Source organism: Rhinolophus hipposideros, assembly GCF_964194185.1.
Source record: "Rhinolophus hipposideros genome assembly, chromosome: 9".
In the NCBI taxonomy this organism is placed as follows: Eukaryota; Metazoa; Chordata; class Mammalia; order Chiroptera; family Rhinolophidae; genus Rhinolophus; species Rhinolophus hipposideros.
Genome location: NC_138055.1, coordinates 40,886,716 through 40,914,598, shown reverse-complemented (window position 1 = coordinate 40,914,598; position 27,883 = coordinate 40,886,716). Strand labels below are relative to the sequence as shown.

The 27,883-nt window shown below is 36.7% G+C and overlaps 1 protein-coding gene across 5 annotated transcripts in view; it reads left to right on the top strand.

Annotated features, from left to right (window-relative positions):
* SINHCAF (SIN3-HDAC complex associated factor) overlaps positions 1-27,883 on the top strand; it is a 48,359-nt gene that overhangs the window by 2,564 nt on the left and 17,912 nt on the right. For 3 of the 5 annotated variants that reach the window (XM_081059615.1, XM_081059616.1, XM_081059614.1), the window contains exons 2-6: positions 9,986-10,133; positions 11,444-11,543; positions 13,172-13,298; positions 18,215-18,365; positions 22,900-26,654. In XM_081059615.1, the coding sequence (XP_080915741.1) occupies positions 10,006-10,133; positions 11,444-11,543; positions 13,172-13,298; positions 18,215-18,365; positions 22,900-23,059 (666 nt within the window). In that variant the 5' untranslated portion in view covers positions 9,986-10,005 and the 3' untranslated portion in view covers positions 23,060-26,654. Of the gene's footprint in view, positions 1-9,985; positions 10,134-11,443; positions 11,544-13,171; positions 13,299-18,214; positions 18,366-22,899; positions 26,655-27,883 lie in introns of those variants that run through there. The other 2 variants (XM_081059617.1, XM_081059613.1) reach the window with 1 other exon arrangement.

Below are 27,883 nucleotides of genomic sequence, written 5' to 3'. Positions count from 1 at the left end.
GAGGTTTCTCGGGTTGGTAGGGAGGCGCAGAGTTTGCTCTGGTTACTGTGACCCTCGTAGGTTTCTTTGTTTTTATTTCCTTCCTCTAGCCCTCTATTGCTGGACGAGGAATTACCGTGTGGTCAAGGGTGGACACGGGGCGGCACAGTTTTACCCCAGCAATCCTTTCCCCGAGCCCCTCACGTTGTCCGAGGGAAGGTTAAGAAAACTCCCCCTCCTCCCATTTTCTTACAATTATTTTAAAAATGAATTTGACGTTTGTCAGTGAACACTACACGGACAGCACCTGTTTTTGAACTTGGAGTTCGCCAGACTTGCCTTTTAATAATTTCTGTTGCAAAACGTAACACGTTCATTAGTTGCTCAATCCAAATTCAAGCCTGGGAGTTTGTTTCTGGTGGAGCTGGAGAAAAAGCCTGATGGCATTTGAAGTATTTTTATAATAATTTGGGGAAGGGCCATCTTTCTTGGCCCTGAAGGTTTGCTTGGCTCAATGTGTGGTGATTGTTCACTGCATTATCTTAGGATGACCTTGAGGAAGCGTGTAAATAAGGAGTTGGGCCTTTCTTGGAGATTAAACGTGGGGGTTGGGAGGAAGCTGCGCAGGGGGATGACAACAGGGTAGCTGTCCCTGCTAGCTTCCTCCTCATTCCTGTGAATTGGGTTGACCTTCTGGTTACCCCTCTTGGATTTTCTTTTCAAGCTAACTTTTTTTTTGGGTATGTGGCCCCAGGCATAGCTCAAAATTTTTGCTGGTTTGACACATGGATGCTTCTTTGGTATTTGGGGTTTGCCTGCAGTCTAGACATCCGATAAGCAGCAGCACCATGTCGGTTGCTTCTTTCCTGACTTCTCCTACATTTAGATCATGTTTAAGGATTAGAATCTAAAAGTGGTCATTACTGGAAAATAATAATATCCTCAGATGCCATGCCCACACACATAAAAAAAATATGTACAAATTGAAGTCTGTTTTGTACTTTTCATTGTTTTGTTATTAAATAAACTCATGTCTCCTAAGTTTTGGTTGGCCAAATTACAAATACCTAATGGCAACCAATGTTAGTAACAAACAGTACATTTCTGAAGTGAGTAAATAGCATGTCAAAATGAAAAACTTTGGATTTAATAATTTGATGGCTTCCCTTTGGGCAGTTACTACTCTGGGTCCTGTGTTTAAAATGCATATCAAGTATTTTGCGAATACATAGGTTCTTTGTTTTTCTTAATTAGTATTTTATAGCCGAGTTCCGGGTAGAATTTAAATATTCTGGGATATTTTCAAACACAGTATATAAAACTTAGTGGGTTTTATTTTACATATCATGATATGTGCAGTAGAGATTTTGTTTATCAAGGTGGGTAAGTTGAGAGTGGCAAAGACACACAAAAGTCTCTGCTGCCTTTCCTTTTTGCGTTACTTTTGCTGGAGGTTGGAGATGAGAGTTCAGTAGGTAATATATTCTAGAACCTCAAGGCTGCTATTGCACAGTGTAGTTAAATCTGTAGATCTGGAACCTGGATAGTCACTTTTTTCCCCAGAGTTGTAATTAGGACCTGGGGAAACCTGGCTCGCGAGACTTAAGCAGATTTATGTTAGAATGATTTGCCATGTAAAATAAAATTTTCACTGGGAAAAGCTTAAGCTTATTTGAAATCTAAACCAACTTTATAAGCTATGATGAGGACATATTAATTAACTTACCATGCCAAAGCACATAGTAGGTTGTTTTAAAAATAGATATTTTCTCTTTTCCTTAAGAGAAGTTAGGAATATAATTACCTGAAAAGGAAGAAAACACATTTGTTGAGGCACTAGGGTAGTCGTTCAGAAGTTGGGTTAAAATGCCTAAATTCCAAAGCCCTGATCATCCTAATAAGTTACATTGTGGTCTAATTTTCTTACCTGCAAAATAGGGATAATAATGCCTAGTTCATAGGGTTATGAATAATTAAGCAAGTTATGTGCTTGGTAAACATTGGCTGTTATTATCCTCACGACATTTTACAGAAGACGAAACTGAGGCCTGGGTGGGTTTACCTTGCTGTAGGAAATACTCAGTAAATGCTGAGTGGAAAGAATGAGTGTCTTTGGCCCCCTCCCCCACCTTCAGTAACTCCTTTCAGCTCCTGGTTGCCAGTCCAGTTCTGATTCATCCATTTTACATCAAAAAGTCCTGTGGAAATCTAGAAAATGCCATTTTCTTTCATTCTGATTTGTCCTCCAGTCCTGGATTTCCCACACTTAGTTTTGACTGGGCGGGGGAGGGCCGTGGTGGTTATAACTTGAAAATACTTTGTTGTCTTTTGGTTCTCCAGTTCCTCCTCTAGTTGAATCTGTAACTAAGGTTTTCTGTATTATGGAAATCATCTGGAAGTGCATGTAGTGCAAAAGAAGGGAGTTTGTTTTCCAGGACTAGAAGTTTTTTGCACCAGAAATACAGAAGTCACAGGCACATTTGCTATTACATATTCAAATACGAAAGTTGCAATTGAACTAAAATAATTTATTTCTAGCTTGTATATAGTTGCTCCTACCTATAAGTTTGATTTGGCTTGATGTTATTTTAATTTGGTTGATGTTAATGTATGCTGAGTTTAAATAAATCACTCATTTTAAGATTCATTTCACCTCACACTATTCTAACCTCCCTTTCCTGCATATATGCCTGCTTGAAATAAGCAGTATTTTTTCTACCAATTGTTAATGAAAGCATTGAGTTGTTTATTAATCATCTCTAATTAAAATAATTCTTTCAGTTTACATTTCCTTAAAATCTTTAAGCCTCAGTTTTTTTTTCTACAAGTCTATAGACTAAATGTTAAAAGAAAAATGACTCCTGTCAAAACATTAATTTTTTTAATACACATCTTTATTGTGGACAGCATTTCTTATGCCCTTAAATATATTGTTCAGATCTACTTTGGCTACCTCACTGTAAGGGTAGTTAGCAAATTCCGCCTGTTTCAGAGTATATGTACAATCAGCACCTGGTTGTAATATGACTTAGTTCCTGCCCTGCCATCCTTTATTTTACCATTGAGTAGAGGAGATAGATAATACAGTAAGCAAGTATATGAAATATTGTGTTATTCTAATAAAAGATATGGAAAGATTTTGTAAAAAGAAATCATTCTTACAGCCTTTCTCAGGCTAAGGGGATAGATGAGGAACCAAACAGAAATCATAGCCTTAGTAGAGATATGTGGCTAGTTATTAAAGTTGGTTGGACGCTCCTAGAATATCAGAATTCCGAGTTGGTAGCAGCTGGTCAGCAGGACCAGATCCTGAAAAGCTTTGAATTTCTTGCCAAGTAGTTTAGATATTATCCTGAAGCCAGTGTTGGTACCTTGGAAGAGATGATTAATATTTGAACTTGAGGAAGATACCACCTGTTTGAAGAATGTGGGGAAGTCGGTTCTGAGGCCCATGATGAGGGACATGAAGCAGAGAAATGAAAGAAGCGGCAGAATCTAAGAACTCATAGTGGGGGCCATGCAGAGGATGAGAAGGGAGAGCACAGTTGACTTTCAGATTTTTGTGTGTGACTGTATGGATGATAACCCAGATACGGGAACACAGAAAGAGCATGTTTGGAAGACCAGGTTTTATAATCAATTTAGGGCACTTACAGGTTAGCACTACCAGTCTTTGTGTTGATGCTTTACAGATATTATTCAGAAGAATTGGGATTTATCTTTATTTTCTAAATGAGGAAATTGAAAGGTCAGAGAGCCTAAGGAATTTACCTGAGCTTTGTTTGGGTTAGACCAGGTGTGTGCTACCATACCTTCTGAACATTTTTGTCAATCAATAATGGGGAGAATAGCTTCACAGGAAAGAGTATGATCCAGTTTCATGACCTGAAGTTTCCTTGAAAAGGCGAAATTCCTGTTTCCCCACAGACCTTGGCGTAAAAGAAAGCCTTCAGAAATCTGGTTTGTACCTTCAGTTTAATTTGTTGGACATGCCCTGGGATACAGTTTATATTTATGTAATGTGCAAGTTGTATAAATGCAAGGAAATGAATGGTATACATAGACTGATATTTTCATACTCTTGCTTCACAGCATCCCTGGAAAGTAGAAGTGAGATTTCACACTAATGTTACAGGGGAACAAATACAATTAGACGGGACTTCCTATTCAGTTGTAAAGACAAAAGCAGAAATAGATTCCAACTTGACTCATTACAGTGCCTTTTCACCAGACTCAGTAGTTATACGTTTCCTAACTGATAATCATTCCTAAAAGCGAATAAATACCATCTCTCCAATGTTGACAACTTTCTCATCCGCTGGAATTGCTTGCATTTGTGATTTTTTTTTTTTTTAATTTGTAAACCCGTGTTATTTCAGCTGAGGGCTTATTTCTGAGTTTGATCCCTTTCCTGTAGGATGAGTTCTAGGCTCATCTGTGGATTCCGTAGGCAGCCACAGTTATAAATACTTTGCCATATAATTTCTCAAAGGCTGGGTACCTATTTGGAGATGCTATTGGCAAATAGATGGGGTCCACCACCCCTTTCTCAGCTTTTCTATTTTTTTTCCTTTCTCAGCTTTTCTCCTTGCAAGTTTAAATTTATCTTTTAAAAGTGAATAAATAAATTCAGAATCTTTGATGCTGGGATGTGGGCTGGTATCTGGAAGCAGGTAAGAGGGGTTTAATAATAGTGTTTAATTGCTTTATAGCTTTCTGTAATTGCTGATGAAACATGTCTCATTGTTGGGGAATACTGCAACCAAGTGGCCTAGCAGCCAGAGAACACAAAACACTTAGTCCTTTTTGACCCTTTGTGAAGAGTGTTGCTCCAGTTACACTGTTAGTGTTTACTGGATCTTGTACTTATATGTGATTAAAGATAGCATACCATTGACTAAAATGGTGTCGAGGGTGGCATTACCAATTACAGCAACTCAAGATTGCTCATAGCTTTTGATCACAGGTGGTGTTTCTTGTTTATTTCTCTTCTTTCCCATCACCCTATCACTTCAAGTTCAGCTCTAAAGAAATAACACCCCCTTCACTGCAAAGTTGCCTTTGGTTGCTTGGTTCGTTTTGTCTTTGTTCACCCCTGCTTCCTTCCCACTTTACAAATCTGTTGCTTGTCTCTTCTTCAGTTTCCTTCCCATTCTGCTCTTTGTTTATTCTGATTTTACTATTCTGTACTCTTCTTCCATGGAGTATATCTCCTAATGTGTATCTCTCCATCTGTATGTCTTTGAGGAAGTTTGTTTAAGCTTTCTGGGCTTTTTCAGATTCCTCTTAAGTCAAGGTGTGTGATGGTAACTTAAGGTTTTGGAGCATGGTGCTTGCTTTTGATTTAAAAAATGGCAGTATAGAAGGTAGTAAAAAGTAAAGTGAAAGTAAGCTTCTTTCATTCTTGCACCCCTCAGAGGCAACCACTAGTTACTAGTTTTTGAAAATCTATTTTCAAATACCAATTTGTTTGAGGTCTCATTTTTAAAACATGCTATATGGGATTATGCTGTGTAACTTTTATCCAACTTGCTTATTTCACAGAAAATATCTTGGATAGTTCCCTCCATGCACATGTCATAAACCTGCATTCTTTTTGAGGGCTGAAGATTTATAAGAAATCGTCTTTAAGCTCAGAATTACTTACAAAATTTTCCTTAAATAGCATCTTTTCAGTATTGGCTATTGCTGTGAAGATTCCTTTTCTTTCCCATTTGTATTATATTGCACTTAATAAACTTACCTTCTGTGTGTTGAATTAAATGTAAAATAAGATATCGCCCCTGCTTTTTGGTCTCATAATCTCATTAGACTAATTCAGAATTGGCCCTTTTATATCTTTGATATACAGGGGTTTACCTTACCCTTTCCTTGTCTCAACCTTAAGTTGGCATTCCCCATCTTCTCATTAAGTTGATAATAGATTTATATGAAAGTTAGTTTTAAAGTAGGAAAAAAACCCCAAGAAACCAATCAAAACAAATGTTTCAAATTAATTGTATTTTAAAAATTCATGTTTTGTTGTCTGTGTATATTTTGTTCATGTAAACAGTTATTTCTCTTAATGGTTTTTTTGACTTAGCTATTATTAGCTTTAATCTTTTTAACTTTGGAGAGTGAACTAAATTGGACAGAACAGTAATTTTAGTATGGCTTATTTGTCTTTAACTGTTACAGTATTTTAAAAATTTGTGGTTATTTGGGTGATGGTAACTAAAGAAATAATGTCGATAGAAGTTCTTTAAAAAATGTGAAGTGCTATGCAGAGCTTCTAAAAAAAGTTTAATCGACACATTTATTGAGTACCTTCTAAGTGACTGGCACTATTCTAGATGTGAGGTCACAAAGATGAATAAAGACGAATTCCTAACCCAGTCTTTTTATTTTTAAAAATAAGCTTATTGAGACATAATGCACGTACCATAAAATTTACTCTAAAAGAGTACAATTCAGTGGCTTTGCAGAGTTTGGCAACAATCACAACTATCTTAATTTTAGAAGAGAAATGACAGTTTTTAATCATCATTTTAAGTCTTTCCTGATTTTTGGCTTTATCTCAAAAGCTTAATTTTCTTCTGCTTTCCTCAAACACATGCCTGCGTGTGAGATTGTATGGGGTCCACTCTCATCTGTAACTGTTCATCAGTTAGGAAGCAGATGGTGTTAGCGTCCTATTAAAACAGTGCTGAGAGATGTCTCGCTTATGAGAATAGAGGCAAAAGTCACAAATAGTTTAATAACTGACAGTGTCATTTGAACAAATAAAATAGATTGTTCTGGAGGAATCCATTAATATTGCACAAGTGTGGGACTAGAAAATAAATATTGTAAACAACTACTAGATTTGTTGTAACAACAAATCCCAAGTTTAAAATCAAGTTGTGCCACACCCACCCACCTCTTTCTTAAATATATAAAGTAACTTGGTTGCAGAGTCATTTTTGTGTTCTTAGTTTTCTTCCAGAGTTCACGTAGGTGTTTTTTGTTTTAAACAGTATTAGTGGGTCTGTAGATTTTGTGAAAATACTTTCAGTTAATCTCTGGGCAACAACAACCACTGCTTAAACGGGGGTGCTATAAACACAGCCCACAATGAAACCCCTGTGTATTTGCTGCAGATTCCCAGGTGCCTCTCAAGTGCAGGAATAAGCTCAGAAAAGGTTTAGTAGGTTTATTAAGTAATCATCCATTAAAAGGTTCATACGCAATACTTGTGTGTTGCATCAGGATAAGTGTCTGACACCTTACTGCGTTTGCACTGCCTAGAAGAGATTGAACCCCAGGATTTAGATCCCTCTCCTTTTGGCGGAAGAGTTTTGTCAGGAGAAACATAAGGTCACAGAGCCACATAAAAGATGATCAATCAGAAGACATCAGCCTATTTTATTTTTCCTGATGTCTTAAGAAAAATATTCCTCAAACTAAACAGTGGAATGTCTTGTGGGGACTGTAGGGCAAGTTTTGTGGAGATCCCCACCGGCAAAAAAATCATGGAAAATGAACACTTAATTCATAATAGCAGCTGTTGATAAGGAAAGCCTCAGTATTTGCTCATTATAGAATGCTGTAGCCCTAGCATTCCTTAACAGCTCGCTAGCCTGATAACTGACACAAACTAGGGCTTCTTAGTCAAATCCAGCCTCAGTGAAGGTAGTTCATATCTTGAAGATGATCTGAATGCTGTATGGTTTTGATGGCCTGTTTATTTGTGGGGAGGAAAGGGGATTGTGAAGGTAGAGATAGGAATCTATCTGTTGTAATAGGATTTGGTCACTGCGTTAATGGAATGAACTGGCCTTTCTGGCTGTACTTCCTTTGTCCTTGCTGAGAAGGGAGGCTGAAGTTTCCTAGAGCTATTGATGAAGCTGAAAACTGTAAGAGGAACTGTGGACTTTTGACCTTCTTGATGGTAATGGAGGGTGTTAGGGGAGTTTGGAGAGCCCACAGGTTGGTGTGAGGACTAGAAAGGTTGTATTATTACATTTTTGCTTCAAAACAGGAATATATAAATTAAAGCAATGACTTAAATTTTGTTAACACTTCTCTTTTTAAAGTTTTTGTAGTCCTGTGTCATATGAAGTTGTTTTTACCAAAGCAACACGTGAACATTTCTTCAGGAGGCCGTATTCTTTTCATTTATCATGTGGGTTTGTTGTTTGAATAGAGAAAAATATCTGCCTTATTTCACAGGCCTTACTACACCTTTTCCTGCTATATATAGAATACCTTGCTCACTTTTTTCCTCTAAAACGGGTGGGGGGGTCAAATTCCCAAGCATTTCCTTTAACGAAAACAATTAATCAACTAAGAATATTTTGTTTTCTTGTTCTAACAGTTCTTAAGTTGAAGTAACTTATTTGAGACTTAATTATTGAAATACGTCAATGGCTTTCTGCCCCTCCCATCTCTCCTCCTTTGCCTGCTTCCCTCATCAACAAAAACGTTAATGAACACTTGTTGAACAGTAGTCCCTGTTTAAAAGGAAAGCTTTAGTGTTTAGCTAATTAATTGCTAATAAAATATTTTCTTAAAAACAAATTATACATTCTCTGTCCATATTTCAGAACCCCCCAATCTCCCCCCCTTTCTTTCTTTCTCTCTCTGTCTCTCTCTCTCTCTCTCTCTCTCTCTCTCTCTCTCTCTCTCTCTCACACACACGCACACACCACACACCCTGGATGATTGGTGATTTCTCTGAATCACTTTCATAAATACTTGCTCTGGTATGCTAACCAGAATTGGAATGGAATATGGTTAGGAAAGAGATCATCCAAAGACAAATACTGAAGTTTTTGTTTTACTCATATTTTAGTGTAATTCTGAAAGAACTTGAAAAAGATGGTGTTCTGTGGTTATAACTGCTAAAACTGTGGGCACAAATCTAATCGGTATTAATTTATTGCTGCTTTATATTGGTACTTTTGTGATAATTTTTAGTTGGACACCCCACACACACATCCTTGCCCTCTGGAGTTGTCCATTGGGATTTAGTTTCTATATTCATTGTCTTTTCATCACCTTTCTTGTCCAGATGTTCTGGTAAACTTGGCCCTTGGTTTGGATATTTTAAATTACCGCTAAGGTGCATATTTACTGCCAGCTGTATTTTTGCTGCATCTAGCCCTAGAGCTGTTTTCTTCCTTGCTTGCTTGATGTTGAGATTTTTTGATCATTGAGTTTTTTTATCATTGGAATCATAATTTGTCTCACTACATTTCTTGGACATCGGCCTCCCACTGTTACTGCTCTCAGGCACAGAGCCTCATGGAAGAGCTCTCCAAACCTCTCAACAACTGAGGAGCAGACCAGTAGTCAGGCAACATGAGCTCATTTTTAATTTGTCTTAAGGATTTATGAAATTATTATTCTTAAATTCTAACCTTGATTTTTGTGAATTTTACATCCTCCTCTTAGTAGTTTCAATTCAGGGCCAACTTTCCACTTAGAACTTCCCATTTATCACAGAAGAAATCCCCTCTAATTTCCCATAGGGCAAAAGTAGTGTGGGTTGATGCATATTGAGCTACTTGTATGCTTACTATCAAGTGGTCTTGGTAAATGCTCAGAACTCCCCCAAAGGGGAATCACATTAATGCAAAGGTGCAAAATAAAGGGTGGTGCTTAGCTTAAATGTTAGGGTTCGTCAGTACTGTATGTGAGCCATTGTTTTATAAGATTGTGGGCAGTTGTATTTTCTACTTTAAAACTTGATTTTTAAAAAATGGCCCCTCCCTCCATTTTTAGAATAAATGTTTGCCAGGAGAGTAGAAGGAGATAGTAGAGGCCTTGTTAAGTAACTGAGATATTCTGTGTTTTTTATATATTTGCCATGATAGTGCCACGAATGGAGGAAGATCCAGGAGGTCTTCCTCCCAGAGCCCTGGATTTGGCTTCATCATGTAATACCAAGTGACTAGGGAGGTGGGGTGGAGCAGAGAGCTCTTTTTTTAATGGTTTCTTGTTAATAGCCCTCAACAAAGCTGTGTCAATTCCCTTGGCTTTACAGATTATTGCCCAGAAGAAAAGATGTTTGGTTTTCACAAGCCAAAGATGTACCGAAGTATAGAGGGCTGCTGTATTTGCAGAGCTAAGTCCTCCAGTTCTCGATTCACTGACAGTAAACGTTATGAAAAGGACTTCCAGAGCTGTTTTGGGTAAGATCACCTGATGTTCGCACCATTCTTACAGTGAAAAAAATCACAGCATATGGAAATATTTCCAAACAAGGAGATTGGAGCAATGTGCTAATATTTAAAATCACTTATATTCTAAGCTAGTCTGTTAAGGCCCTTGCTGTTAAAACCAATCAAACGTACTGACAGCTTACCTTTTTTTTTAGATTATGAGGAACTACCAAATTAATTGTGAAGCCCTTTGTAGTTGTAACCAAACAAACCCTTTTGTTGTTAACTTCAGTATGTATAAAGAGATCGTAAAAAAAATTACCCGTATCTTTTATAATAGTTGTCCCCCAATAGTTTTCTGTTCTTTGTATTGTTTTTCTAATTATAGAAATATATTTTAACCCAACCTGCTGAGGATACTAACAAGACTTAAAGTTCTACCCTGAAACCTGTCAGGGTATGTTAGCATTCATTTGTAATTTTGTTTCTCATTTATCTTTTGACAATAAACCTCTGCTTAATAAAATGGAATTTAGTTTCCAACAAATCTTTGGATAAAATACTTAATGTTGCACCATTTCCCATGTTAGAAATTAGTTTCTCCATTTTTTCTTATCAAAACATTTGTTGATTATTTATTGTTAAGCCTGGACTTTTTAGTTACTTTGAAAGCTGTCAAAAAGAGTCTCCACTGACCTTGACTTTTTAAATTGCATTTTCCTCTTAATGTTTTCATTTCCAATTGTGTGTACATAACAAATATCAGTATTTTTCTATATGTATTTGTAATACTGGAAAAATGTAGTAAATGAAAGTTCCTCAGATATCATTAAAAAATAGCTTGGCAAGTAGATTTTTTGCCCCCTTATACAAATGTAATAATTAAAAAAAAAAATGACAGTGCCTCTCTGGTTTTGTTTGTTGTAAAACTAGAATATCATGGCACCTTATTTTAAAGGTTGGCATTTTGTTGCTTGTGAAATGTCTACACATTTCAAGAAAGATTAATTGGACAGTATTGTTCAAAATCATGGTGACCAGGATCTCCTTTAGGTCTTTAACGTTTTACTATTATTTAATTTTAAAAACATTCTTTATTTTAAAAATGACCAAATAGCAGTACATCACATTGGTTCATTGGATCTAGAAGTTAATTATATTTCTGAAACATACTATAGAAACATTGGAACTGGATCATCCAGGATGATTAGAAGAAATAGCATGTATAAACTATAAATGGATAGAGTCTTTTTTCTAAAAGAAATGTACTTGCTTGAATTCTTTAATGTAAATAAAGGAGACCACTAAAGATTTGATTGTTCTCAATGTTTTCTTACCAGGTTGCATGAAACTCGTTCTGGAGACATCTGTAATGCCTGTGTCCTGCTTGTGAAAAGATGGAAGAAATTGCCAGCAGGATCAAAAAAAAACTGGAATCATGTTAGTTCATCTTTCTCAATTATACTCCTATTATATTTAAAGTAACATTAGTTTTCCCCCTAATTTAGGGAATAATGTGTCCCTAAGATGGAAAAGTATGAAAAGAATAAAGATAAATAGTAGTTGCTGCTTAGATATAATCACTTAACATTTTGTCATTTTGGAAGCAAAATAGTTTGTAGCATTTCTCTAAGGCTGTATCCAGTATCCCCATTTCAGAGATGCACAATATACATTTCACATATTTTTAGGTTTAATCCAGCAATTCCTAGAGTTAATTAGACATGGATCCTTTTTTCATCTCTTATGATGACATTTATCCTGACTCATGTTGGTACTAATGAGCACATAGTTTTTTGAATGAGAACTGGATTTGAATCCTGCCTTTATGTCACCTATTAGATGTGAACTTTGGGCAAGTTACATTTATTTATAAAGTGCAAAGCTAATAGCTGTCTTAGAGAGCTGTTGTGAGTGAGACCTGAAATATATAAAGTATAACACACAGTAATTACTCTTTAGATGGACGCTGTTGTTATTCTCTACATTTAAATCTTGAGATCCAACTGGTATGTGTAATAAATGTGAGTTCTGGTTGCCCTTCCTCTTTATAATGTCACTAGAATTCTTAAAATATTTTTGAGGACCTGAACAACATTGTTAAGCCTTATTTAATTCTTCTGTCTGAGGATGCTAGCTTTCAGAAGATTTACGATATTTATACAAAATACTTGTTTTTAAGCAGGCAAGCATTTATTTTTTACTTTTTTCCCTACACTAGCTGTACACTGTCCTTTGGTGACTATTACAGTATCATGCTAGGTTTTTTGTTAGCTTACAAAGAAAAGTGAGGTTTTTTTTTTTTTTTTTTCAATAACTTATCTGGAGACGATCCAAATTGTGATTTCAAAGGTGATGGCAAGCTTTCTACATAAGGATAGAAATCTGCAAGCAGTAAATGTGAATGAATGCATGAGAAATGGGGCCATATGGGGTTAGACCTATGTCCACGCTAGACTGGGAGAGAACATGCCATTGCCTTCATGTAACTGACCTTAGGGATTAGGAGGTTTAGTGAAAAGAGTTTACAGCATAAGTCTGAACACCTTGATTTGAATCTTGTTCCTCTCCCAACCCACCCTTGCCCATTTACTAGCATAGTGAAGTGAAATAAGACAAAGTACATAATTTAATTTCTCTTGTTTTCCTTTACCGTAAAGTTAGAGTAACAAAAATAGCACCCTTACTGCTTTGCGGTGAAGATAAAAATCAAAAGTATATGAAAACATTTTGTAAACTGCAAAACATCCTGTAGAAATGTTAGTTGTTAGGTTTGATTTTCCTTAACCTACTTAGTTTTGGGTCATTCTCACAATATATAAATCTATTTAAATTTTTTATATAGCATACTCCTGCTGTTACCTACTTCAAAGAAAAAAAACCCTACTAGATAAACTATTCTTTAATTTCACATGATGATTTTTTTTTTTTTAAGTGCACATAGGCTTTCACTCTAGTAGAAAACTGGTTCTCTAATTTGACTCCTTCAAACAGACATTTATCTGAACCAAAGGAATACAGAGGTATCATTTTTTGGATGGTATTAAATATTCAGTATTTTCTTCCAGGTGGTAGATGCTAGGGCAGGACCCAGTCTAAAGACTACACTGAAACCAAAGAAAGTGAAAACTCTGTCTGGAAACAGGATAAAAAGTAACCAGATCAGCAAACTGCAGAAAGAATTGAAACGTCACAGTAAGTTTGATACTGAAACATGAGTTCTTAAGAATAGGTGTTTTTATTTTTGCCTGGGGATGGCATATGCTATGTAATGATCGTTTTTTTTTTTTTTTTTTTTTTTTTTTTTAAAGAGTGTTGGAAGGGAATGTTGACTTGGTAGAGATCATTTCTATGAAATCTTGGAACATTGCCTTTGATTTTGATGTCATAAAAATATTTTCACTAGCTAGTCACTTCAAATTGTGCTGAGACCACTCTGACCACTATGATCTCTTTATTGACATCTTAATTTTGTAGAAACATTTTGTTAAGCTTGTTTACTTGATATCTTATGCATAAGGATATTGAGGCCTGGCGATGTGCAGAAAATGACATGAATGATTAGTGTATAATCTGAGACCAAAGCCCAGGAAAGTAACTTTAGAAATCATAACTCACATATTGCAGTAAAGCTAGCCTCAGGAACTTGAGGTTTAGGGGGGAGTGTGTGTTGTGTGCGGTAATGGCATGGAAAAGGAATGACAAATTAATAATCTGGTTCATAAACTCTTTTAGGAAGTCATTAGTGGGGTGAAAGCGCCTGTAGTAGTATTTCTGTATTTGGGAATTTAGATTTCAGATTTTGAAAAGGAAATGCAGTGCATGTAATATTATTATGTAACAATTGTATCACAGGGTGGGGCATTCTGAGGCAATACTATTGAATCAAGCACATTAGTATTTCTGCAGCGAGAATGTATTCACATAGAATAAATATTCACATAGTGTTCGCATAGGTAGAATAAACAAACCGTAAATAGGCGAGTCAGGTTTGGCGCCCTAATTATTGTTCAAGTCAAACCAGATTTTGTGGTCACATGGGTTAGGGATAAACTTTATGTTTCTAGAACTTTTTCAGAATTATAGATATGGGTTGTGGACCTGTATTGGAGTTTTCAGGATTAAAAAAATATATGTAGGACTCTGTTAGACAAAGTATTATCAATCAGTGTTTGTTTTAGAATGATGGGAGAGACAGTTAAATTTCCTGATCAGGTAGAGCGAGGAAGGAAGCATAACTATCATCTCTTGAGCGCTTTGGTATATCTACCAAGCACTTTACATACGTAATTATCTCAGTGATTTCTGTTTTAGAGATTAGCACTGGAAGTGCAGAGTGGTGATTTATTTGAAGTACAGTGGTGAGATGAATTTGACCTTGTGTTTGTCTAACTTCAAAGCCCTGTGCTCTTTCTTTCAATACCATCCTGCTCTCTGGAGCAGTATAACCAATATCCCAGGACTCAAAACTTTTCAGGTCTGCTACTAACTGTGCTCTCAAGTAAGGACATGTTAACCAGTCCATAGTTATTCTGTTAATTTATGTAATCTTTGGCTAAAATATTTTAATACATTTATAGTAAAATACTTAGATAACAGCAAATTTGTGTGTGTTAACTTTACACTATCCCTTTCTTATCCCTTTTTTTAATCCAAGGGGAAAAAAAGACTTACCTTCACCCTCCATTCTCACTAGATGTTTTAGTGAACAATAGGGAAATAGTAATTTTCTTACATTCCTTGAAGTTTACAAGAATTGATTATTCATATATACATATAGTTCCTCCCTTTAATTATAGGGAAAATCATCTCTGACTAACTTTTGCCCTACCTAAGGGAATATGTCTAGTGTAATTTTAGATTTTTATAATAAAGTTGTGTTACAGAGGGGTTGGAGACAGAAAATTAATCCTTTTGAAATGTGCGTGGGTTTTGGAGGCTCAGACTGAAACGGTTTTCCCAGGTGCATCGTGAATAGTTAGCACTCGTGTGCAACATCCCAAACAGGAGATACTTGGATTTTTATACATCACCCTCTAAACGGTTTGCTCACCTCCAGTTATGTATTTTCTTTGCATCCTGCATGTTACTGACCTGTATTCCTCTTCCTGAGACATTCTTTCCAAAGGCATTGGACCTGGAACTTGAAGATCTGGATTTCAGTTACAGTTCTTGACACTTACAAATATGTGACCCTGGTGTCACTTAACATTTATTTAACCACAATTTCCTAATCAGAGAAATGGGGATAAGCAAGTAAAAAGGGTTTTGTGTAAAACAACAAAATGAAAGAAATTCCTATATAAATGTTAGCTATTCTTTTTTGTCATCCTTCCTAAAGTCTGCAATGACTTCTGATTGCTATAGAATAAAGTTGAAAATCCCTAGCAAGTATTTGGAGGTCTTAGTTTAGGCAAAGAATATTTGGGCTGAGTCAGTTCCCTTCTTTGCCTAGTGTGTTCTGCTTACCTACTCATCGTACCTACCTACTCCCTGCTAAGGTATCTGATTACTCCTTTGGGTCTTTCCAAGTCTTACCTAATTTTTAAATTTTAAAAATTGCTGTTCTTTGAAGAATTTCCAGACTTGCTACATGCTAGAAGAGAGTTTTTCATACTGCATTTGTATATAGTTGTATTCAATATCCCAGTTATTAGATTAAACTGTATGAAATTGGCCATTTTTGTAGGTAGAAAATAAATGGTCGGATAACTGCAATTTCAAATGCGTTAGAGATTAAGCACTTCTTAGGGTAGTGAGTTTTCTTCAGTATAGAGCTGACTGCTGCTGTTGTTAATTATTTGGGAACATTCCAGTAAACTTATTTCTTTAAAGCCTGCTATTGAAGATTTTGTTCATTTTTTATGAAGTTAAGCTATATTGTGAAGTTATTCTATATTAGAAGTGAATGAACATATTAAAAACACTAATAGGGCTTTCTTTATTTTAGATATCTAATTTTATGCTTTTTTATGTAAACTTTTGTTAATATGAAACACTTGTGAGCCTTACTCAAAAATATTTTCTTTAGTCTGTCTCTTTCCAAGCAGGATATTAGATACTTAATAGATATTTGATTGGTTCTCTGAATTGGAGGATTGCTCTACCCACCTGTCCTGAGAGGGGGGTATAGTCTTTAGCTAAACGTAAGATGTGTAGGCTCACCCCTATTTTTGACATTAATCTTGCTGTGGAATAGCAGTGTAATGCCTTATAGCACAGTGACTAGCAACCAAAATTTCTGGCTTGTAAATTTAACGAAGTCTTCTGAGGGCGAAAATATTAAATTATATTTAGCTTATATCTGATGAATTGCCTTTATTCTTCATTAGATCAGGATGTGTTATAAGGTATCATTCTCTTTGTCTTTAGTTTTCAGAAGGTTCGTTATGATGTGTCCTGAGTTTGATTTCTTTGGGTATATCCTGTTTGGGGTTTGCTTAGCTTCTTGAATCTATAGGTTTATGTCTGTTGCCAAATTTGGCAATTTTTCAGCCATTGTATTTTTTGAGTACTTTTTCACCTCCGCCCTCTTTGTCCTGTCCTTCCAGGACTGCAACTACACAAATGTAGGTTTTTTTGGTTATAGTTCCATAGGTCTCTAAGGTTCCATTCATTTGTGGTCTCTCTGTTGTTCAGGCTGGGTAATTTCTGTTGTTTGTTCTTCCAGTTCAGTGATTGTTTCCTCTTCCTCTCCATTCTGCTGTTGAGCCCATCCACTGAGCTTTTGCTTTCATTTATTGTATTTTTTTCAGCTCAAATTTCAGTTCCACTTGGTTGTTCTTTGTAGCTTCTTATTTTTTTATTTTTATTTTTTTGCTTCTTATTTTTTTAACTGAGACACCGTTGGTTGAGGCTATGTTTTCATTTATTTCAAGCATGTTCATAATGGCTTGCTGAAGCATTTTTGTCATGGCTACTTTAAAATCTTTGTCAGCTAATTCTAACATCTCTGTCATCTTGGTGTTAACATCTTCTTGCCTTTTCATTCAGTTTGAGATCTTCCAGATACTGGATATGTGATCTTTTATTGAAACTTGGACATTTAAAAGTTATGTTTTGAGACTCTGGATCTTATTTAAAACCTTTCGCTTCAACTGGCTTTTTCTTCTTCTCATACTCCTCTAGCAGGAGATGTGGGGGAGAGGGGCATCACCTTGTTACTGCCAGGTGGTGTTAAAAGTCAAGTTCTCCACTCAGCCTCCATTGACATCTGAGGTGGGAGGAGCTCCTCATTGCTGCTTGATGGGGGTGGGAGTTAAAGCTCCCACATGGTGGGGTGCCCTTGTTTCTGGTGGGCCATAGTGAAAGTCTTAACTCTTCAATAGGCTTCTTCTGACACCACCCAGGTGGGGGTGTTGAGGGTCTTCGTAGCAGGCTCATGAGGATGGAAATCTAGACACCCTACTTGGCTTTTGCTGAGGGTGGGGTGGGGCTAGGCGTCCATTTTTTTCTGTGGTGTTTGGCAGGAGTAGAGTGGTTATTGTCTAATAAAAGTTTCCTGCCTTGCTAGGCTGCCCCTTTCCTGGTCCTTTGACTAGATAAAGAAGGTTTTTGCTGGCTTTTTTTTTTTTTTTTTTAATAGTCTATGTCCATTGGCATTTCTGGGTTGGCTATTTATTTATTTATTTTTGGTTGTTGAGAGCCCACTGGCCCATGTGGGAATCGAACCGGCAGCCTTCGGAGTTAGAAGCATGGCGCTCTAACCGCCTGCGCCACCGGGCTGGCCCTGGGTTGGCTATTTATGAGGCAAAAAGAAAACCCATAAGAACTAGGGAACTCACCTCCATGTTCTTCTTTGGGTCTCCAGCTTTCTAGCCAATGGCAACTTACAGAGTCTAGGTTTGTTTTATATGTAATGTTCAGGGTTTTTCGTTTTACTTATTAAAACAGGAGGAATAGGGAAAAGTATGTCTCTTATCTTCCTGGAAGCTTAAGTCCTCATTTTTTAGAAACACTTTAGTACAAATACCGTCCAAGTATCACTAGTAAATAGAAAATAAATTCTTTTTTTCTTCTTTTTACAGACTCATTCACAGTGTTTTATGCTGAGGCTTAGTTGCAACTGCATATGATGAAATTATAATTTTTCTGTCTTACCTTTATTGCAGATTCTGATGCTCACAGTACCACCTCAAGTGCCTCCCCAGCTCAATCTCCTTGTTATAGTAACCAGTCAGATGATGGCTCAGACACAGAGATGGCTTCTGGTTCTAACAGAACGCCAGTTTTTTCCTTTTTAGATCTTACATATTGGAAAAGGTAAAAACAATAGAAAATAATCTCTAACCAGGAAACCTTACTTACAGGCAACAGTTTCCCACTTCCTTAACATTTAAATGGCATTTGGCACACTGCTATTAGTATATATGATTGGAAGTAGATTAAGTAATAATTGAGCTGAGGGTTGGGATCTTGTGTGTTTATCCTATTAAAAATGATTTAAAATAAAAATCATGTTAGGGAACCTAAATTTCCTATAATGGAGTAGTCTTATGTATTCATTCTGACCAAGTCTCCCTCAAGAAAAATATAAAAGGGCTAGAAATACATATTTTTAAGTCTTTAAAAATGGCATTGATAAGTGGGCTAGTTAATAAGGTATAAACAGAGGTCAGTATTAAGTGTATGTGGGACCCCAAAGTCCAAAAAGAGATAATATGCTAGGAAAGAGAAAGATATTCAAAGAGGAAATGGTTAAGGATTTTTTAGTTCAGATTCAGGAAGACTAACCAATTAAAAGCAAGATAATAAGCAAGTATCTTATCAGTGAAGACAATTCACCCATAGACACGTCATGAAAGACAAAATTGTTCTTTAAGCAGTGAGCAAATAAAGATACTGTTTTCAAAAGAACAACAAACACAAAGCTGAGTTCTAAGCATGAATAAAAACAGAAAACAAGAGGTAAATACCTTCAATGGGCCAAGAAATAATAACTCTCAACCTAGAGATTATATTGTATATATTATATATACAAGGTGTGATTATAAAATACGGTGAATGTTTAAATTTAAAAAATTTATTACAGTAAAAGACACATTGCCATTAATCCCCCCCAAAATACTCCCTCTCGCTTCAAACACATCATTTTTGCCACTTTCTGAAGCAGTTCTGGAAGTCCTCTTTTGTAAGTGTCTTTATAAGCATTTAAGAAACGATGTGCATAGAAAACATCCTGAGAAATGGGCAAATTGTTTCCATCATGACACTGTTCCATGTCACACATCGCTTCTGATACGGCAATTTCTGTCAAATAAATATGATGTGTCCACACCTACCTTATTCACTGGATCTACACTGTGAGACCTCTGGCTCATCCCCAAAGTCAAAATGACCATGAAAGGTAAACATTTTGAATCGATTCAGGACATCGAGGTAGCCATGACAGAGCAATTAAAGACACTCACGAAAGAGGACTTTCAGAACTGCTTCATAAGGTGGCAAGAATGATGGGATAAATGTGTTCAAGGTGAGTGAGAGAATTTTGAGGGGGATTAATGGCAGTGTGTCTTTTATTATAATAAATTTTACCCCCTTCTGCCTCCCACCCCTCACTCCGGTTCAAGCTATTGTTTCTCAGTCTAGTTGTGCAGGACACAGCTTCCTGGCCCATGCTGGTATTGTGAGCCTTGCGCAATGCCTCCCCCCTCCCCCCCTTTGAGGCAGTTGTTCACCAGTCTTTGGTAGGCCCGCTCACGGCAGCTCTTTCTGGCAAGCTGGCCACCTGCCGCTCATAGCAGCACAGGGCAGCCCATGACAACAGCAGCCCACGGCAGCTTATGCCAACCTCCAGCTGCTCATGGCAGCTCAGCTCCAGGGAGAGCTGTTCACAATCTTAGCTGTAGAGGGTGCAGCTCACTGGCCCATGTGGGAATCCAACCAGCGAGCTCAGCATTAGGAGCACGGCGCTCCAACCACCTGAGCCACTGGGCGCTCCAACCACCTGAGCCACTGGGCGCTCCAACCACCTGAGCCACTGGGCCAGCCCAATAAATTTTTGGGGGGCAGGGGAGGGTAACAGGACTTTATTGGAGAACAGTGTATACTTCCAGGCCTTTTTCCAAGTCAAGTTGTCCCCTCAATCTTAGTTGTGCAGGGTGCGTTCAGCTTCGGAGTTGTCCTTTCAGTCTTAGTTGTGGAGGGCACAGCTCAGCTCCAGGTCCAGTTGCTGTTTACTAGTTGCAGGGGGCTCAGCCCACCATCCCTTGCGGGAGTAGAACCAGCAACCTTGTGGTTGAGAGCCAGTGCTCCAACCAACTGAGCCATCCGGGAGCTCAGCGACAGCTCAGTTCAAGGTGCCGTGTTCAAGTTTAGTTGCAGGGGGCGCTGCCCACCATCCATTGCTGGACTCGAGGAGTCGAACCGGCAACATTGTGATTGAGAGCCCACCGGCCCATGTGGGAATCAAACCGGCAGCCCTCGGAGCCAGGATCATGGAGCTGAGCCAACCGGGCCGGCCCCCAATAAATTTTTTTGATTGAAACATTCACCATATTCTTTGATCACACCTCATATGTAGCAAAAATATCTTTTGTAAATGAAAACATAAGACGTTTTGATTAGAAAAAAATTGAGAGTTAGCTGCCAAGTTGACCCACAACAGTGAAAATCGTGCAGGGAGAAGAAAGAAATCCCAGATTAAAATTCTGAGAAGGATAAATAAAGTAAGAAGCGAACATTTAGGTAAAATTAAATAAGCACTGATTGCTTTAAATGACAGTAGTTGTGGGACTAAGCAGAATTACATGACATCAATAACATTAAGTCAAAGTAATAGAAGTGACAACAGTTAAAAGTGACCTAATGTCTTTTGCATTGTTGAGAATAAACATATTGAATAACTTTAGAACTTAATTAATTAATTACGTAACCACTAAAAGAATCAATAAAAATAAGAGTATAAAACCTCCATAGAAGAAGGGAAGGGCAGAAAATTAAAATATACACTAGCAAAACAAAATAATAATAGAAAACCTTTATGTTTGTAAATTAAGAAACCATGGATCGAAGAAAAAAGTAATATAAATTAGAAATCTTTTAAAACCAAAAAAAAAAAATAACTGCAAAATACTAAAAATCAAAAGGTGGTATGAAGTTAAAGAGGTAGAGAAAAAGTTATCACCTCTAATAGCTTACAAAGGTAAGACTAAAAATAAATGAATTGATATGTGTCTAATTTAAAGGTTAATGAAGCCCAATATAAGGAAAAAAGGAAATCCTAAAGATACAAGTATAAATACAATATGCAATGGATAGGATCGATAAAGCTAAGCATTGGTTCTTGAAAAAAACCCCACCAAAAAAATTATTAGCACTATAAAGCAGATCAAGCAAAAGAGATGGTACACATAAGCATTTTAGGTAAAAAAAGGGAGATTTAGTTATAGCTACAGCATAAATTTAAAATAATAGGATGTTACAAACAGCTGTACGTCAGTAAGTTTTAACATTTATGTGAAGTGTAGTGAAAAATTAGTAAAAAAAAGACAGTTTTTCCAAAACTGTCTCGAGAAAAATATAAAACTTGAGTAGTCCCATAATAAAGTGGTCAAAAGTCTTCCCTTTAAAAAAATCCCGGGTCCAGATAGGGAAGTTCTATCAAACACTTTAAGAACAAATAATTCTAATCTATATAACTATATGTAACTGGCTTTTCCATATTATGGATAAAAGAGGGCATAGGCCCCAAGCATTCTATGAAGCTAACGTAATGTTGATACTAAAACAGTGTTATCATGACCAGATTAGATTATTCTAGACATGTAAGGTTGGTTCAGACATTAGAAAATCAACTAATATAATTTGCCACTTGGACAATTTCTAAAGGAGGGGAAAAAAATGCCTGTCATCTTAGTGGTATATTGAAGATGTTTAATAAATTTGAACATACCTTCAAGGTTTAAAATAAAACCTTTAGAAAAATAGGAATAGAAAGGAACCACGTTGATAAATAATTGGCATTTTCGAGTAAAATTGAGCATGTTCCCATTCCTATATTCCAGCAACATAACCTAGAAAAAACTTTTAGGCATATGGCACTGATGTTTGTAATAGCAAAAATTGTCCCATCACAAGGAGAATGAATAAATAAATTGTGGTATAATCACAAGATGAAATACTATGCAGAAATTAAAATGAAATGTAGATCTATGTAATGATATGTATGAGCTTCAGTGCTGAGCAAAAAATTTGCAGCATGCAGTGGTTCCATATTTATATATTCCATAAATATTACACATAAACCATTGTTACCTGATTTTATATATATATATGATAACTATTGTTTTGTATATGATGTATAACTATTTTATATATATGAGATAACTAAGCAATTATGTTTAGAGATACAAACGTGGTAAAACCATGAAGTATAAAGAAAAGGAGTGCTAAACCTAAAATTGAGGAGAGAATGAGATGGCATGGGGTGGGATTGGAGTGAGGCATTCAGGGGGACTTCATAAAGAATTGGTGGGTTTTGGAGGAAACAGTTTACAACTTTTGGAGCAGCCTCTAAACTGACTGCTGTCTCAGAATGCTTTCTTTCACTTTCATATTTGATAAAATTCCAATGTGGGATTTAAGAGAGCTGAGTAATTTCCATTATACAGACACTTGGGGTTACTCGAGGAGCCCTTTCATTTGCAGTGTGATGAGACTGGAAGTAGAACCATTGATCATGTTTTACTGGCTATAATGATGAGTAGATTTCTTTGTGTTTTTTGTTTTTTTTTTCGTATTTCTACTTTTTTGCCATATTAATAAATTTTGTTTTCTCTCCATTTTTTTCTTTTAGACAGAAAATATGTTGTGGAATTATCTATAAAGGTCGTTTTGGGGAAGTCCTCATTGACACACATCTATTCAAGCCTTGCTGCAGCAATAAGAAAGCCGCTGCTGAGAAGCCGGAGGAGCAGGGGCCAGAGCCTCTGCCCATGTCCACTCAGGAGTGGTGACTGAGGTTTATGGAGAAGGGGAACAAAAAGCGATTTAAATTTTAGGGGGGAAAAAGGCAACAAAATGACCCTCCTCTTGTTAACGTGGATCCTTGCTATTCTGCCAAAAGACAATTTCTAGAATAGTTTTGAATGGGTTGTTTTCCTCACGTTCCACAAACTCTGAAGCCAGTATCTAGCATACTACAAGAAAAAAAGACGTGTACATAATATTTAAGATGCTGAGTATTTCATAGGAAAGCTGAATGCTGCTGTAAAGTGCTCTTTAAGTCTTTTTTTTTTTAATCCCCTTCTAATGAATGAAACTAGGGGAATTTCAGGGGACAGAGATGGGATTTGTTGTATGATAAACAAACGTATGTAGTTTTAGTCTTTCTATATTGAGAAGCAGTGGTTGGGGCATTTTTAAAGATGGCTGGCTACACTTGTTTTCCTTCATGATAATAAATTTGTCATAACTCAGTAACATGGACTTGCCCCTAGAGGTAGTTGTTAATACTTTTGAAATATTAAGGTCTTGCCAAGGTTCTGATGATTAGAAACCTGTACTACTGAATATTAAGCAGGACAGACTAAGCTCTCTGGTGCAAATACCTTGAAGGAGTTAATTTCTGAATATATACAAAGAGGTAACTGGACTGTATATGTTGTATCCTGTGTCACCTCCCTCATAATGATATTTGATATTTTAATTTATATGAAACTTCTAAAGCAGAATCAAAGCTCCTCTTGGGTGGAAATATCAAGTCTTTAGGATAGGCAATCTTATATGAATAGTACCAAAGCATTACCACATTGTAGAGAACACACTCTATTAAAAATATTAAATTATCTGAAAAATAAAATGTGTGCAAGCCTTCAGGATGGCACACACACAAAAAACAAAGGTTAATGCTTCTTGGGGCATATTTCTTAGAGGCCTTGCTGAGTGTGTAAATAATTGACTTTTGTTTGTATTACATGACTGGTGACTTCATTGAAAATCTGCACAATTCAGTTTTAGCTCTGGATTACTTCAGTTGACCTTTGTGAAGGTTTTATCTGTGTAGAGTGGTTGTTTGACTTGTTTTAACGTATTAGGGTTTGGGTTCTTTTTTCACTCTTAGTAAAAAAAGAGGTGTGTGTGAATGCTCAGTGGGATGGTTTTGGTTTGGCTTCTTTCAGTCAGGCTTTCTAAACATTGAGATGTTAGATGTTAAGGCCTGAACGTAGAGCCCTTCAATTCTAAAATCTATTAAAAACCTCTTACTTGAATCCAAACCAAAGTATTCACATTGCCTCTTTTCTCAAAGTTCAGAAAAAATATATTACCAGTTCAGGTTTATCATAACGAGGGAGGGTCATTTGCCTACCTTATAATAAAATGAATCAGTGCTTATTTTTAAAGCTGGATTTTAAAAATTGGATAGTATAAATAACAAGGAGTGAGCCACTTTTTATGGGCCCCCTGTAGTTTTATAGTTCTTGATCTAAACTTAAAATTTTGTATTTTTTCCTTTTGGAGAAAACTACAAGCCACCATATGCACAGATTACACAGTCAGTTGGGTCGGCTCTCCCACAGCCGTGTATTACAAGAGTCCCAGCCATTATCACCTTCCTCCTGAGTTATTTTGAAATGGTTCTTTGTCTTTTTTTTTTTTTTTGTACATTTTGGCTGCAGTATTGGTGGTAGAATATACTATAATATGGATCATCTCTACTTCTGTATTTATTTATTTATTACTAGACCTCAACCACAAGTCTTCTTTTTCCCCTTCCACCTCTTTGCCTGTAGGATGTACTGTATGTAGTCATGCACTTTGTATTAATATATTAGAAATCAACAGATCTGTTTTGTACTTTTTATACTGTTGGATACTTATAATCAAAACTTTTACTAGGTTATTGAATAAATTTAGTCTTATTAGAAAACAAAAGAAGCTGTTTTGTGGCTTTGTTTGAAAGGTGTTCTTAGGTAAGAATAAGTTATGTTTTTGTCCCTCATAGATATTCAGTCTAAGCCCTTAATATCATAATCAGCCATGAAGGAAAAAAGTGTTCTTTACTGAGAAATAAAGACTTTGAAATAAAAGACATTTTAACTGACATACACAATAATTAACCTAGTTGATAAGATGATTTTAACAATGAAGGGCAAAATGTCTCCAGTATTTTTTGGTTTTGTTTCTATTTAAGTATAGTTGGTATGAAATATTAGTTTCAGGTGTACAATACAGTGATTTGACATTTTTTTATACCTTACGATATGATCACCCCCCCTAATTCTAGTAATAATCTGTCACTGTACAAACTTACTACATATTACAATATTATTATATTCCTCTTTACCTTTTTCACCCATCCCATTGGCCCCTCCCCTCTGGTAGCCATCCCTTTGGTGTCTGTTTTTGGTTTGTTTGCATTTTTTAGATTCCACATATAAGTGTAACCATATGGTATCTGTCGTTCTCTGTCTGACTTATTTCACGTAGCATAATACCCACTAGGTTTATCCATGTTGCAAATGGTAAGATTTCATTCATATTGCTGCATAATATTCCATTGTATCTATATATGTGCCACATAGTTATCCATCCAGTGTTTTAATGTCTTTCATTTGGTTTTATTACTATTGTCTATGGGCGTAGTGGAAAGCATCATTGAGACTTTAGGGAAAACTAAAAATTGGTTATAGGGAAAGATGGATTTGGCATGGGGTCAGACCTGGGTTCTTGGGTCTGCACCTTAGTTGCTATTTGAGTCAGTTGGCCTTTGTGAGCCTCCAAACATCTATAAAATAATTTACTTCACAGAATTATGAGGAATCCAAATAGGTGTAATCTATACCAAAGTTTTAAAAACAGATTTTTTATTACCTGGGAAAGGTAAATCCTGTGGACCAAACTTTTTATACTATTAGGGTTTAAACTTGCTTTAGGATAATCCAGGTGATTTTGCTGTCATCTAATCTAGTTACAATGAAGTTAGCAAGTTAACCTAGGATAGTGAAAGGTGACAGGACTTACATTATCTATTGCTGTGTAATAAATTACCACAAATTTAGTGAATTAAAGAAAATTTATGTCAGTTTTTGTTTAGGCACAGCATAGCTGGGTCTCACAAGGCTGCAAGAAAGGTGTCAGCTGGGTTGCATTCTCACCAGCTGACTCGGGAATAATCCACTTTCAAACTTGCTCAGGTTGATTGCACAATTAATTTTCCTGTGGCTTTAGAATAGAGAGCCCAGACATCTTACTGGCTGGAGGGGCCCCTCAGTTCTTTACCACCTGGGGTCTCCCAGCATGGCCGTTTGCCGCATCAAGTCTGCAGGTCTTCACAGCTAGTCTAGTGAGTAGACCGACTTCTCAGTTACAGCCCACATTCAAGTGGAGAGAATTATACAACATCAGGAGGTGGGGGTGGGGATCATGAGGGACAACTTGGAGTTTTGCCTGCCACAGCACCTATTTTTTTCCTAACCGAATCACTTGAAATTGGGCCTCTTTATTCTATAATACAGGCATTTTGTCTAGCAAGTAATTGGAAAAAGAGCTTCATTATCAAACACTTCATGGGTCAGGCATGGTTAGACATTGTTTAAACCTTGCAAAGTTAAAAAAAAAAAAAAGCCTGTTCACAGGTGAGTAAGTGGAGGTGCAAGGAGGTCATGTAACAAATAAAATCAGCTTTCCTGATGCCAAAGCCTCTGCTTGGCACACTGAACCCTGTCCCTGCTGTAGCAGTGGTGCCATCTTACCCTGCATTTGAAGGTGGTTACCTGGGTCTTTTTTGAAGGCTGAAAATGAGGGTCAAGATTTACCCTTGCAGAGAGGTTGATCTTTACTCTGTCTAATCAGTTAATCAAATTTTGTCCCTTAATTTTGATGTTGAAAGAACATTATATGCTGTCTTTTTGTGGAGAAAATAGTCTCCAGGTTTAGTGAAACAACAGTATTCTAAAGATAAATGAAGGTAGCCAGAACTGCTTTGCAGTGAAGAAGGGAAGATACCCAGGGAGCCTCTTGATTCAGCGTTTCTAGAACAGTTTAGTTTCCTAATGCCCCAGATTTAGCATTGTGCCCTGGCAATCATTTTTGTGTGATGTTCAGTGAGCTGGGAAGGGAGGAGAAAGCCAAATTGGATCAAAGATAGATAATTTCACAGGCTCATGTTCTCAAAGAAAGGGATCTAAGGGTTCTAACAATTTCTCAGCTGTGGATTTGGTTACTCATTGTGATCGTGAGAATGCGTTAGGTTTCAAATATCTTGCACCCGGGTTAGAAACTGCTTACTATTGTATGTTGAGTCAGGGGTCTTGAACATACCTCGTTGCAGGCTTCAGTGTAAAAGCTTAATCTTTCAGTTTACAGAGACTGAAAAGATTTTGGCAAAGCCTGCCCTTTGTCTCAGTGCCTGAAAGGGTGGAGGCTGGATAATTTACTGTTTTAGAACTTCACTTCTCTACACTTCTATAACATACTAACTTTTGCACTGTCCAGGTATTGGTTTTTTGTAACTGCAAGGAAGAGTGGTGGTTTTATGTTTATACTTAAATCTCAAAAATTAAGACTCAAAAATCGCATGATTCTGCAGTGAATCACTGGTAGTTAAAATGAGAAACTGAACAATTATGTCTTTTTTTTTTAAGGTAACAAGTGTATTTGCCTCCTTTACAATCATTCCAGTGTTGATTCTGCCCCTACTACTCCAAGGGTCACTGATGACTTTCTCATGGGGAAATCCAAAGCACTCATTCTCTTCCTCCAGCCTCTCGACAGCTCTTGATATAATTTGTACTTCATTTTTTGAAATATTCTTGGCTGATAACATTGCAATTTCCAGT